General features: G+C 43.9%; 1 protein-coding gene across 5 annotated transcripts in view; it reads left to right on the top strand.

The window, feature by feature from the left end:
- The first annotated feature begins 848 nt into the window (after window positions 1-848).
- Window positions 849-13,680, top strand: part of RAB11FIP3 (RAB11 family interacting protein 3) — a 291,188-nt gene continuing 278,356 nt past the window's right edge. For 4 of the 5 annotated variants that reach the window (XM_029576055.1, XM_029576053.1, XM_029576056.1 and 1 more), the window contains exon 1: window positions 850-2,584. In XM_029576055.1, coding sequence (XP_029431915.1) covers window positions 1,538-2,584 — 1,047 coding nt within the window. In that variant the 5' untranslated portion in view covers window positions 850-1,537. Of the gene's footprint in view, window positions 2,585-13,680 lie in introns of all 5 variants that reach the window. The other variant, XM_029576051.1, reaches the window with a different exon arrangement.

The following is a 13,680-nucleotide window of genomic DNA, read 5'->3' as shown; positions in this document are numbered from 1 at the left end:
CAATCTGCACATTTTATGCTCATAAATTAACGCCTGCAACAAATACTGCTTTTCTGTACACCCTCCGAGTTAATATATTAAGTCAGAGGAACAAAATAAAAATGTGCTGGCCTGCTCGGTTAGGAGAATGGACGCTCAATTTTACCGGCGTCTGTTTTCCTAACTGATTGCTGTCAGTGGGCTCGTGAAACTGACCCTCGTAAAATTGAGAATTGGTTTCCTGCTCCCGCTGACAGAGCCATCTCTCCTGGGCCAAGAAGGTGTTAGGGCTGTGTAATCGCCCCTAGCACTTCCTTTTAGCATGACCCCTCATTTAAATATAGAATTGCGCGCTCAGGAGCGGTGGCTGGGTGTGCATTGGGAGAGTGGGCATCTAACACGAGCGCCTGTTCTCCCGCGATCCTTTCTGTATTGGGCTGTAAGTTTGTACTTGAGGCAATGGAGCGTGAAAAGATTTGCCAAGGGTCACAAGAAGTGGCAGAAGGTGTTGAACCCTGAGTTGCAGCCCACTGCTGTAACCACGAGGCTACTCCTTTAAGCACGGATTGCTTCACCCACTGATGCACTACAGGCATCAGCTTCCCTAAAGCATTTACCCCATTTTGCTCCTGGGAGAAAAATGCTTAGTGGGGGCACGTGTATGCACCGCGGCACGTGCTGTCAAAGCGCCCTGAACAAGAATCTTCAAAGGCCCACGGCAACTCTGCCTTAAAGGCACATTTGTTTATCATTTCCCTCTAGGTGACGCGAGCGCCGTCATTGAAGTCGGCAGAACTGCGAGCTCTGCACGTGAAAGGGAGAGAGCGAGCGCGAGCACCCGCGTCGGCGTCGGCGTTCCAGCCAGTCCTACTGCGAGCGAGGTGAGGGGCTGGCGGTGACGTCATCGCCATCGCTGCGGTTACGGGCGGCAGCGACTCCTTTCATTCTTCTCCGGCGGCTCGCGACGGGGCCCAGGTTGTCGTGAATTAAAACCCCCAAGCAACCGGGTCCCCGAGCTGAGAGGGAAAGGCGGCCTCGGCGTGACTGAGCGAGGAGAGGCGGCTGCCAGCCTGCCGGAGGGGAAGCGGCGCCGGCACAGCGCGGCCGAAGCCGAAAGGCGGCGAGGAGAGAAGGAGACTCCCCGTATTTCTTGGCAGCCTTGGGCTCGTTTGTCATTTATTCGTTGTTGTTGTTTTATTTTTGTTTGCTTTCCTCGCGGTTCTCTCGGGAAGGGATCACGGATGGACGAGCCTTAGATGGAACGACGGCATCTGCTCAGATTTGGGGGGGGGGGGGATCTAAACTGAGGGAAGAAAAATGCGACCCAGCACGGCCGGCTCCGGTAGCTAAGGATTTCTTTATTTATTTTTGTTGACAAAATTAACTGCAGTGCTCATGAAGCAGGAAAACGCGGCGAAGCCGGAGAGAGCGAGAGAGGGCTGGTGGCCTTTGGTTCGGGGTCCCGAAGGTTTGAATGAACCCGAGCCCCGGATGAAGAGAATAATTAAAAACAGGGACTTTGGAAACCTAGGGGATCGCAGTTTTTTGTGCATTATCGATGAAAATGGAAGCGGATTTGTTACTAGCGCTCTCGGATCGCGGGACGAAAACCGAGCGAGAATCCGTGCATAAATTTGGAAATTTGCTGTTTCCTGAGCAGAACGGGAAATATTTCATCATGGAGCTGGAGAAAGTCTCGGATCCGGTGAGCGGCAACAAAAAAGGGCAAGGCATCTCTCCTGGGCCGGAGCTGGTGCTGACCCCGTTTGAGGCGACTCAGCCTTTCCCGACGAGCTTTGTCCTGGAAGAAGAGCAGGGAGCAAACCTGAATCTGGGGCTCGATCAGACTCTCCTCTCATCGGCAGAGGATCCGATTGAGTATTTATGTCCATTGGAAAAGGAGGGGGAAGAAACCAAGGATGTACGGCAGGGTTCCCCTTTGCACAATAAACCGCCTGCTTTACCAGACCTAATAGTTGGTAATGATGAACTAGAGTCTGCTTTCCAGTTTAGTGTGTTCGAACCTGACCAGAGTAAAGATCTGACCCCGGGTGAGCAGTTGCAACAACCAGTGCCTGCTGCCCAAGATCTGCCAGTGGCTGTAAATTTCAGCCTGTGGAGACTGAACGGGGAAAATGGATTTCAGGAAAGCCCGGAGCTCCTCCTAGGAGGTGAACGTGATTTATATCCTGGCATAGACCGAGAAAGCAGGCAGGAATCGCAGATCCAGCTCTCAGAACTCGTGCCTACTTTTTCTCGAACTAAAGATGCAGATGCTGCCGCTCCGAGTTTCGCACAAAAGGAGCTCCATTGCACCGAGGACTTGTCCCGCCGGGGGCTCAGCACGCCGGAGATCGTCGTGTTCCCTGCCTTCCACGCCAGATCGCACCGTGATGTGGGGGGATCTGCAGATCTGCTGCTTCCGAACGCGGACTCGCCCACTGAGTTTGCTCGGGCCGATCCCCTTCCAGCTGAACCCGCCTCCGTGTGCGAGAATGATGCCTCTCGCCTTCGAGCCGTGTTTGATGCTCTGGACCGAGATGGGGATGGTTTTGTTCGGATGGAAGAATTTGTCCAGTTTGCTACAGTCTATGGAGCTGAGCAGGTAAAAGCCCAGTATTGAGGATTAGATTCTGCAAGTCCTTGAAAATGGATTTTGCATCTACAACAGTTGCTTTTTAAATTCCTTTTATTTATTCCAAATGTACATGTTCTATTCTTGCTTATGCAATATAGAAGCATGCACACAGGTTATGTTATCCAGTGTTTTGTAATATTTGTGTATAAGATCAACATTACATATAACATAGTTGATTTCTGCTATTGATAAGGTGTGAAAATATGTAAAATATAATTTCATATTTTCAGTGGAACTTATGATTGTCTAATTTGGTATCATTACATTTTATCTTTACTTGGGGGTGGTATAAATTTAAATATCAAGGTGAAACTGAGTTGGAATTATTTATACACCCTCAGAGGTGGTTCAGGACCAGTGGTGGCTGAGAAGCAAGTTTGGTTGCCATAGTGCTTCAGGCTGCTTTCTGCTTTGTTGAAAAACATCCATACTTTCACATTAACATGGATCATCTTGCAGTAATAAGGCCTTGCAGCTGCTTATCAGCTTTTAAAACAAAATTGAATTGGAGAAAATTTGCTATTCATAGAGCATCATACCCTCTTTTTATAATTAAACTTAAATTACTGCAAAAACAATGCTGAATTGAAGTGGCCCTGCCAATACAAAGGGCAAATCAAGACTTTTACATCTTAGTGTCACTCTCACCAACTAAATGGATTCACAATTATTATGTTTTGATACATGATGGGGGTCCTAGTTAAATGGTCTGGGGCCTTCATTTTTTTTGGTTCTAACAGAGGCTAAGTTTGAGTTTTATATTTAAAAGTGAACAAGTTCTTTAACGGTTGGATACGTTGAGCACTTTCTGTATGTTAAGTATAATTTCTAAATGTAAACTTGGTGCACATAAGAAAAAAAATAAGTATACAGCTTGGTCAACTGTTGGAGCATTTTGTTTTCTTTATTTTTGCCTCCTTGAGGAATACCATAGAGCCCGTTTCTGCTTTAATGGAGATCAGATGCATTTATTTGTTTTAATAAAATGTTTTTAGTTTTCAAATGAAACATCAGTAAGGGGGGCCAGCCCAGCAGCTAAGTGGCAGCACTGCCATGCCAGAGGGCCTGAGTTTCATTTCCAGGTCAGGTCTTATGACTGTGGGGCTGGCCAGGGCCAGGACAGAGGCAGCACTCAGAGCTCCTGAGCAAAGGGAGTCCCAGCCATCACGCAGCAGTGACACCTACTGGCTGGACCTAAGGCCAATGATTGCAGGGCTCCAGATGGAGCCTTGATATATGGCTCCCAGCTGAGATCTGTGAGGAGATAAAAAAAAATAGGGGGAAACACCCGGGCATTTGTGATTGAAGGTTTATGGCATCATAGTCCAACAGAGCCCTGTTCCAAATGAGCTGGAAGCCCCAAGGAGCAGGAGGAAGCGGCTGGATCCCCCCCCCAACAAGTCCCTGAATAAGCAAGTTCTTGACTCTGTTGTTCTCATTATTTTTCCATAATGAACTTTGTACTCCTTGTGCAGGTTCTTTGGTTACTAGGATTGGGCTCTTAGCTCAGGTAGGCTGCATAGTGAGATAAGTAGCACAAAGTCTACATGCAGATAAGCCCGAGTATCACATTTTCTGTGCTGTGTTTATTGAAAGAGCATTGGATAGCCAGAGGCTGGCTGTTTTGTGCCCTTCTGAGAGAACAGAGGAACCATGCAGATTAATAAGGGCAGAAACAGTTTCCACAGGAGGGCCTCAACAAGATTTTCTCTGTTCCAGTATGGTAATGAATTGCACAAGTGCCCACATAGGAGATCTACAATTCACCAGTACTCAGATCTGATCCAGCTCTATACATATTGAATTGAAGTGAGATTTATCTGGTTACCAATTGTTTTTTTACCCTGATTTATTCAGTGACTGATAATTCTAGGACTAAGGGCCAGATGTTTAAAAGAGTTTTCTTCAGTTTGTGTCTGTGGGAGAGATACCTAGTACATCTCACACTTACTTTTTTTTTTATGTATCCTGGGGTCTGTCGAATGCTTTCAGAGTGGACAATTCACTGTTGAGGACCTGGAAAAGATGTCAAGGCAAATAGCTTTTTGGGAGGGCTGGTGAATAAACAAATTTGCTATTCAGGTCTGGAACATGGGTTGTTTTTTGGAGACTGAATAGAAAGAAACATAGTGGCAGAAAAAGACCATTACGGCCTATTTATTCATTTATTTTATTTTAAATTACTGTATTTTGCGCATTTTCAATTCAGTTTGTTCACTGCAGAGTACATGAAAAACATGCCCTGTTCCTAGTCAATTGATGCTTATACTGTTTCAGTTCTGGGATTTTTAGCAAGTTAACAGAAGAAGGCCTTAAGGCACGTTGTGGTAAATACCACTCAATTCTATTTTTTAGAGCACCTGTATGCTCCTCATACAATAGTTTATGTACTATTACTAAAAGTCTAAATTTGGCTCTCCACCTTACTGGGAACCAATGCAACTTACATAGAGTTGAAGTAATATGCTCTCTCTTGTTCAAACCAATTAGCAAGCGGGCAGCAGCATGTTGGAATAATTGTAGAACACTCATTAAATTCTCTTCCCATCCACACCAACTACTTAGCTTTAGAGTCCCTACAGCTTCCTTAGAGATCCTCTGGGTTTATCCCATGTCTTCTTGAATTCAGATACTGCCCTTTATTAGACCATATAATAAAGCATTCCAGGCCTGTCCCAGTCCAAGTCACAAAATGCATTAATTGTCTTATTTGCCCTATGCATGAGCCTCAGTTTAGAATTCCCAAAGAGTTCAGCATGCCTCTAAGCAGTGCCTAGACAGCACACAGCCCTGGTCCCTCTAAGGACTAGTAGGGCAATGTTATGATGGCAAGGCTGGTATCAGATGCTGGTTCTCATGATGTAACTGAGAAGATGACAGCCTGGCACATCCACTCCCAGCCCTTGCTCATTGGTCTTTCCACAGCTGTCTACCAGGGCCAGTATTGGGATTAGAACTGGTACCCCTGGTGGCCTCTCCTACTGACTCTGGGAAGTCATGCATGAGTTGTGTCCAGGTTTTTTGTGTGACAAGAATAAGTTGAACACACATTGCTGATGGGTCCAGTGCACACTGCTATTGGTTACATCAAACCAAACATCTCATATCTGCTGCCACTTGTGGTGGGAGAGGGGCCACCTGCTTGCTCCTGAGAGCTGCTTTTTTTTTTTAAACAAAACTGCACACTTTGAAGCTAACCAGTTCGTACAGCTTATAGTAAATATTACTCTCTAATGTTGCTCATAAAATGAATACTTTCTGTGCCATGCCCTTATTTAGGATACTCCTAAGAAATTCCAGTAACTTGATTCACCAGCTTTTGGTGTTTCTTATGTTTGTTTTTGTTATTTTTCTAGCCTTTCCTTATCTTGCAATGTACTTCAGGAGGAGTTTCCTTGGTATCTTGACAAAACAACTGCAAGAAGTTTTTTTTATTTTGGATATAAATAGAAAGACATGGAAAAGCAGAAGTGTGATTAGGAAGCTTTTTATAGAGAACAAAATATATTTTATTCCACAAAGGAGAACAGAAAAAACAAATGGAATTCTTTTCTGTCTCTGTTGTGCTTTGACAAGATGTAATTCTCTGGCATCTGAGATCCAGAGTAATTTAAGATGAAGCATCCTAGTGTAATGGACTTGAGAGATGAGCTCATCTGCTACTTTGTGGGCCTTGCCTACACAAAACGGTTCCTTTTGTTGAGTGGGAGTGAAGAGGAGGAGCCTGGTGGTGGTAATTTCCTCCTCCTTTGAACTTCCAGATCACTGGGAACCAGAGGTGGGATCCTGTGCCACGAACCTTCATTCACGACTACGTGGGGATTTTTTTCTCCTACTTTGTATCCCCTTCCAATTCATTGGTGACCCTGCATCAGGGCTCCCTCTGGAACATTGCAGTCATGGACTCCTAAGGGAGTCATTTATCAAAAGGCGCTAAGGCATGCGATAGGCCCTTAATGCATGCGAAAACACCTTTAACGCATGCGATAGCACCATATCATGTGGTGCGATGCAAATCCAAAAAAGAGGAGGAGTTAGGGGCGGGAGTGGGCGGGGATTGCCAGTCTGCGAAGTGCTATCGCACAGACTTAACGCCGATTTTAACTACACCTTTTTCAATAGCGTTTAGCCGTGCGATAGCTTGAGTTACAGGGCGGTAAGGTGTTAGCGCATTTCGTGATGTCTCCTGAAAGGCCTGTTTTAGTAAGCTTGACACTCCTGGAGCACCAGCCTAGCCATCTGGGAGGGGGGGGGGGGGGAGAGAGAGAGAGAGAGCGAGCCTAGCTATAATGTTATCTCCCTAGATAGGTATTTTGTATCCGTATGGGAGGCCCACCTAGTAACGCGAGGTGAGGTTTAGGTATTAGTGTAGGGGGTTAGGGGCCACTTTGACATTCAATGTGAGACATATGAACAGAACAGTGGTCTCTTTTGAAGATTTGATGACCTTCGGAGAGAGGAAACTCACCCAAAGATGAGATTTGTGCAGTGTTCTCTCCACCTAGCTTGAGGTTACCCAGGTAGAGTGTCCATCAAGCTAAGTGGAGAGAACCTTGCACAAATATCATCTTGGAGTAAGTTTCCTCTAGGGAGCTGACATTATGGCTAGGCGCGCTCTCTCTCCCTCTCTCTCTCCTCCCCCTCCCCCCTAGTGGTTGTATGCAGGACATACAACAGGTCTGGCACTTATCGCAAAGTCTGAAAACGTTATTGCAATTTGCGCTAACTTAGCTCTTCACATAGGTAATTAGCGCAAATTGCGATAAACTGTCTATTAGCATAAACCACGCCCCTTTTGCTATCGCATGTGATACTTATCGCATTTTGATAAAATCCAGGCCTAAATCCGGCCACTGGGTGTTGTTGTTTCACGATAATAAGGACTCTTCTTGCCCCTCAGGAGCTGTGACCATGGTAACATTCCCTACCCCGACTGGCCCAGAGAGCAGAACACCTGACCCCAGCGGCGGATTCACGATGTTGGACCTGCCCGGGTATTCGCCACCCAGGCCGGCCCAGGACACATCACGTTGTCTGCCGAGCGCGGCTCTGTCATGGCCGCGCTCGGCAGACCACGTGACTGGAGCGATCGGCCCACCGGGGGATGCCCAGTCCCCCGATAGGCCAATCCGCCCCTGGGCCAGCCCCTGACTTTGTGCTTTTAAAGAAAAGAGCAGTTTACTGGAGCCATTCACTCAATATTGTTGAACCCGAAGCTGAAGAAATGCATGTGGCTCTTCGGGGCCCTCAGTGTGAATCTCTCACTTTGCAAAATCTTTTAACAATAATGAATGGTAAAATCGAAATAAGATGAAACTAACCTGGGAAAATGACTCATTGAGACTTGTCTGGCCGATTGTGTTTTCTCTTTAAATGATTGTGTGCAGTTTAATCAATAGATTAGAAATTTGACACTTTTCTAACCTTTTTTTTTTTAAGCTATGCATTGTGAAGCTAGTGTGGGTTTGTTTTTGTTGTTGTTGTTTTTGTTTTAACCCATTCCTCTCTTTGGATGATGGTGTCACTTTTTGCAGTGGTGTCTTCTTACATTGAACCATATGATTAGTGATGGCTTAGTTCAGATTTATTACAGAAATTTACAGACTGAGTCACTGACCCCAATTCCTTTTAACCATGTGAAGGCAGATATTCCTTTCATTAAATGTGAAATAAACTGATGTGGGTTAAAATTTCTCTCTCTGCAACACTGTAGTTAGGCCTTCTCTAAAGTTTATTTATATCCAGACAGATTGATCACTTCAGTAAGATGCATTTAAGAAAATATAGTAGAATATCTTTTATATAGAGTGGTCCTGATTGGGGCCATTCTGGATAATGAGAGTTCCCCCTTTGCCAGCACGTGTCTCTTCCTCCTTCCCCTGTAGCATGATCCGACCCAACTCTTCTTTCATCTACGGAGCACCACAGGGTTCAAAGAGTTCATCTGAGACTGAACTGGAGGCCAAGACATGTCAGTGACTGGAGGAATGCTTACAGAAGAGCTGGGCCATTTGACCTTTTCTGGATATTGGGAGCACTGAAAGAAAGTGGGAAGCTTAAGGCACATTCTTGCTTTTTCTTGTTTTATCACCATCTTTGTTTTCCTTCCGTCTGCTATCCTGTATTTATGCAGGCACAAATTGAGCTCTTTCTTAACACTGTGGTACAAACTGTTCCATCAAAAAAGAACCAGTGTGCAAGGCTGAGTCCATGCAAATCTGGTCCTGCCCTTTTGCAGCTTACATTGGAACCATTGGTGCTGTTTATGCTTCACAGACAGTGGCACATGCTGGTATGGATTAGTAAGACAGTGCTCTTTCTTAGTAGAACAATTATTGTATGCCAGGCAGGACAGATGTCTGTGGGTTGCTTAGGAAGGAGCATGCTGGAGCTCCCATATTGAGGTTGGATAGATCGGTCTGAAACAATACAGACAAAATCTGGGTGTTCATACAGTTCATCTACACGTGTTTCCCCACTCGTGTGGGGTCTGTGCCCCTAACCATCCTCTGCCATGCTACCTGCTCAAGGCGACTCTCTCGCTTGATGAATGGCATTGAGCCATGTGATTTGATTTTTTTTTTAGTCTTCCTTTAGGCCTTTTTCATTCTGCCTGCCTTTCCAGTACTTTCCTGCTGACTAGTACAGCGCTGCAGTAAAACAAAATGTTTGCTCAGAATTCAGAGATTTAAAAGGAGCGTGAATTTAGACAGTGCTGGATTAAAAAATTCTCAGCTGACTTTTTTTGTATCAAATCCCAATGAAGTAACAGCAAATGGGATGTGCATGAGAACTTGGAGCTGCTTGCACTGGTGCATACTTAAGACCACTTTTTCTGCCCCAAGTTTTGAATAACTATTTTATTTAGTATGTGGTGAGTTTAGAGTTAGTAAGTTTGCATTTGTTTCAAAGTACATTGAAAATCCAAGTCCCACTCGGAAGATCTATTTTTCAGTGTGTTCACCTCTTTGCTCTGCTGTGTCTTTTTTCATCCGTCCATATACATGTAGCAGGCATGTACCTTGTGCATAAGCCTCGCTTCTACTATGTGGCAATTCCCCAGCTTGTTTTACTGAATACTTGAGGATGATTAACTCTGAAGGCTTGTGTCTGTGGTTTAGAGGTGAGGAAATGGTCTTGGGAGCCCACCATTGGGACTGGTCCTGTGGGTGGCGGTGAGCTGATTGTGTGTTGCTGGGTAAGCCAGCAGGAAAATATGAAGGTTGCTGTTTGTTTCCTAAAATGATTACGTAAGCACTTTTTTTTAGACATTATTTCTGCCTGAGAATATTGCGAGTTAGTGTCATTCTTTCTTTTTTTTTGTTTTGTTATTTTATCACTTCTGGCACATGAATATGTGGCATCCTGGTTTGAACACAATCAATGTGATACATCACTGTCATACAATGTATCTAGCTGGCTAGGTTCTACAGCGGAGCAGACGGAAACCTTATCCAAAGCAATGATTTTGCAAGTGTAGATATACCGTTGATCTCGTAGTGGGTCTTGGAAAACTTGTGGCTAGATCACAACTTTAAAGTTGTATTATGGTTACTCGTGGGAAACTGAAATACAAGACAAGACAGCAGCTTGTAAATCAGTTGAAACATTCAGCATTACTGCTCTAAAAGACATTTTGAAAGCAATTTAGTATTGGAGTCCATGTATTTGTTAGCATCCTGTATTATGTCCATGAAGGTATTAATGTGAGCACAGCTGGATACTCCTTTTTAAACAGTGTGTGAAATGTTGTTTTCCAAAATGATATGAAGTGAGTCAGAAAAAAGTTTAGATTTCATATGAACTGTTTTTTCCTCTTTGTTACTCCGCCTCCCCAAGACTAACTGCCTGGGTAGCAGTTGAGCCTTCACTGGGTTGGAGGGAGATCTTTGAGACTAACCCTCAACACTGCTCTTCAGCCATCTTCTTTCCCTTCCTGGTCTTGTGTGGCAAGTCTGTGAGCCCTGTTGGACTAGAGACTTGATCAGAAAAACATGAAAGAAAAAGACCACACAGCCTGTCTAGTCTGCCCATTTCTATAATCCCTATCAGTAGCATAGTAAATGATGACAGAAAAGGACCCAAGTCTGCCCAGCAGGTTTTTTTTTTATTTATTATTGTTTTATGTTGTTTATTATTATTTTTAGAGAGATCCTGTGTTTATTCCATGTTTTCTTGAATTCAGATACTATCCTTGTCTCCCCACCTTCATGGGGAGGCTGTTCCATGCATCCACTACCCTCTCTGTAAATAAATATTTCCATAGATTGCTCTTGAGTCTACCCCTTTTCACCCTCATCCCATGAGTCACCCTACCACCCCCACCCACACATGCACAGGTCTCCTGCATACTACGGCCTGAGTCCTGAGTCCTGGCCCCATTCTTATGAGTTTTTTTATGGCTGAGTACTCTGGCTTTATTTTAATCTCAGCTGTCATCAAGGCTTATGACTAGTTTAATTCTTGCTTTATGCAGCATACAGTGTTGCATGGAAGCATATGAGTATAAAAACATTTCTTTAGGGAGATCACCTACCCTTGTGCAGCTTTTGAAAATGAAAGCAGCTGAAGATTATTGAAATATGCATGTGCTTTTTAGAAATGTGCTCAGAATTTTGAGCAGTTACACCATCTTTGTCAGGGTAAAATAGCAGCTGTAAATGAAAGTCATTGTTTGATTTTATAACAGAGTTCTTTGTTTTCTTTTTGAGTTTTCAGAGTATTTTGTTACATGCAAGTGAGAGAGAAAAAACAAATCATAATACTCAACGTAAATAAGATTGAGAATAGTGATAGGAAAGAAGAAATCTGTTGTGCATAATTTGTGCTTTACGATCATTTGTTTGCCTTGATCATCACTAGTTGATACTGGAGTCCCAGTTTTTCAGCACCTTCAGAATTTGGCACCCAAGGCACATTTTCTATGTTACCTGTGCCTAAATCTGGCCCAGTTTGTGATGGAGAGCAAACCATGCCAGTGTTCTTTTAGAGGAGCCATCCATGGCGGATAATTTGAGCACAGTTACCAACGGTCCTAAAAATAAAAGACAATCATTCACTCAGGATATTGGGCTCCAATTTGATTTTATTTTGTAAGAAAACATTCGACCAAGTTAGTTCTGAAGTCGTCAGTATTCAAGCCCTGTCTGTATGATGCCTGTGTTGCGCCGTAGAAAAACTGTCTTTCTGTCTGCGCTGGGGCTCTGACAGGCAGTAACCAGTTTCTGTAGGAGAGCAGGACACACACAGCCCTTTCAGCTGGTGCTTTTTCTGCTTTGCAGTATTCAACATGTTCTTTGTATGAATAATGTAGCAGAGTCTGGCAAATGTAACTTGATGTGATCACAATAGCACTCGATCACCTGATCTTGGAGAAAGGGGAAAAGCTAACTGACATACAATAAATATATAGGCTACAAACCCCCAATATAAAGAAGCTATATAGTAGTGTGAGTACACAAAGTAATCTCATTCCATGGCAGACCTCATACGGGGCATACGTATCTAGTGCCAGTTCGCAGTAATACGGCAGCAGTTATAATCATTGGTCTGTTACCCAGTACATATTTTTTCAAAAAAGTTTTTCTCATGCGGTAGTGAACAATAAAAATAGGCCATTGGCATATCATAAGTTGTGCGGCAAAATGTAGATCATCGCAACTTTTATAAAGCTTTTCAGGTTTTACCACATTATGCACTTATCTTTTGTGAAGTTTTTACGGTTTAATTCCTCAAGAGGTTAGCGGAGACATGGGCGTGAGGACATGCACGGAGTCAAGCCCGACACGGACCGTGTTTCGGCTAAAAGCCTTCTTCAAGGGCCAACAATATCTGCAACAAAACATCTTAAGTAAACCAACCATTCAACATAACTTAAAGCTATAAAAGAGTTATTTCAGTAGCAGTGGTACGAACGTGAAATTGAAAATAGCAGCAGCATCATTGACGATAGTATTGTTTCTCTGCTAGAGTAACATTAGCGCGCCATTTTTTAAATAGAAATTGACCAATCAAAAGGCATGTTCCGCCCCGGAAATACCAGGGGCGGAGCATAGAACAGTCATACCAGAGAATACCATTCGATGGCTGCATTAAGGCCTTCAGGATCTGTACAACGTAGTTGAAATATCCAACGTTGTTCTCGTTGGTTAAGAAGTTTCTGAAGGTCTCCCCCTCTCATAGTAGGAAAAATGCGGTCAATGACCCGCCATTTTAGGTCCATAAACTGATGTTGATTATCCAGACAATGTTGTACAATAGGCGCATTAGTTTTACAGGTATTGAGACAACTCCGGTGTTCAATTAGTCGTGTTTTGATATTGCGTTTGGTTCTGCCAACATAAATTTTATTGCATGGACAAATGATAATATATATAACATGAGAAGTAGAACAGGTTGAATGAAAATGGGCATCATGAGTAGTGCCAGCACTGTCAGTCCATGAGGGGCCATCCAAAGATTGCACACACATTGAGCATTTGCCACAAGCCCAATGGCCAAGGGGTGTGTCAGAGTCAGTGGGAGCACAGGTATGCGGCTGAGTATGAGTCAGCAAGTCCCGTAGGTTTTTACCTCTGCTAAAAGCAATTAAAGGAAAATCTTGAAAGACCTGATGGGTCTGCACGATATACCAATGGTCTCGTATAATCTTAACAACATCATGAGCCCTAGAAGAGTACCGAAGAGTACACACCAACGGAGGATCCAATCGACCTTCAATAGGTTCTAACAGTAACCATTCTCGTTGTGCATTATATGCTCTTTTTAATGCTCTTTTTAATGCTTTTTTAAAAAGAGCATATAATGCACAACGAGAATGGTTACTGTTAGAACCTATTGAAGGTCGATTGGATCCTCCGTTGGTGTGTACTCTTCGGTACTCTTCTAGGGCTCATGATGTTGTTAAGATTATACGAGACCATTGGTATATCGTGCAGACCCATCAGGTCTTTCAAGATTTTCCTTTAATTGCTTTTAGCAGAGGTAAAAACCTACGGGACTTGCTGACTCATACTCAGCCGCATACCTGTGCTCCCACTGACTCTGACACACCCCTTGGCCAT

This window comes from Rhinatrema bivittatum, chromosome 14, assembly GCF_901001135.1.
Source record: "Rhinatrema bivittatum chromosome 14, aRhiBiv1.1, whole genome shotgun sequence".
In the NCBI taxonomy this organism is placed as follows: domain Eukaryota; kingdom Metazoa; phylum Chordata; class Amphibia; order Gymnophiona; family Rhinatrematidae; genus Rhinatrema; species Rhinatrema bivittatum.
Note: the sequence above shows the minus strand (reverse complement) of the source record. Positions and strands in the feature narration are given on the sequence as shown.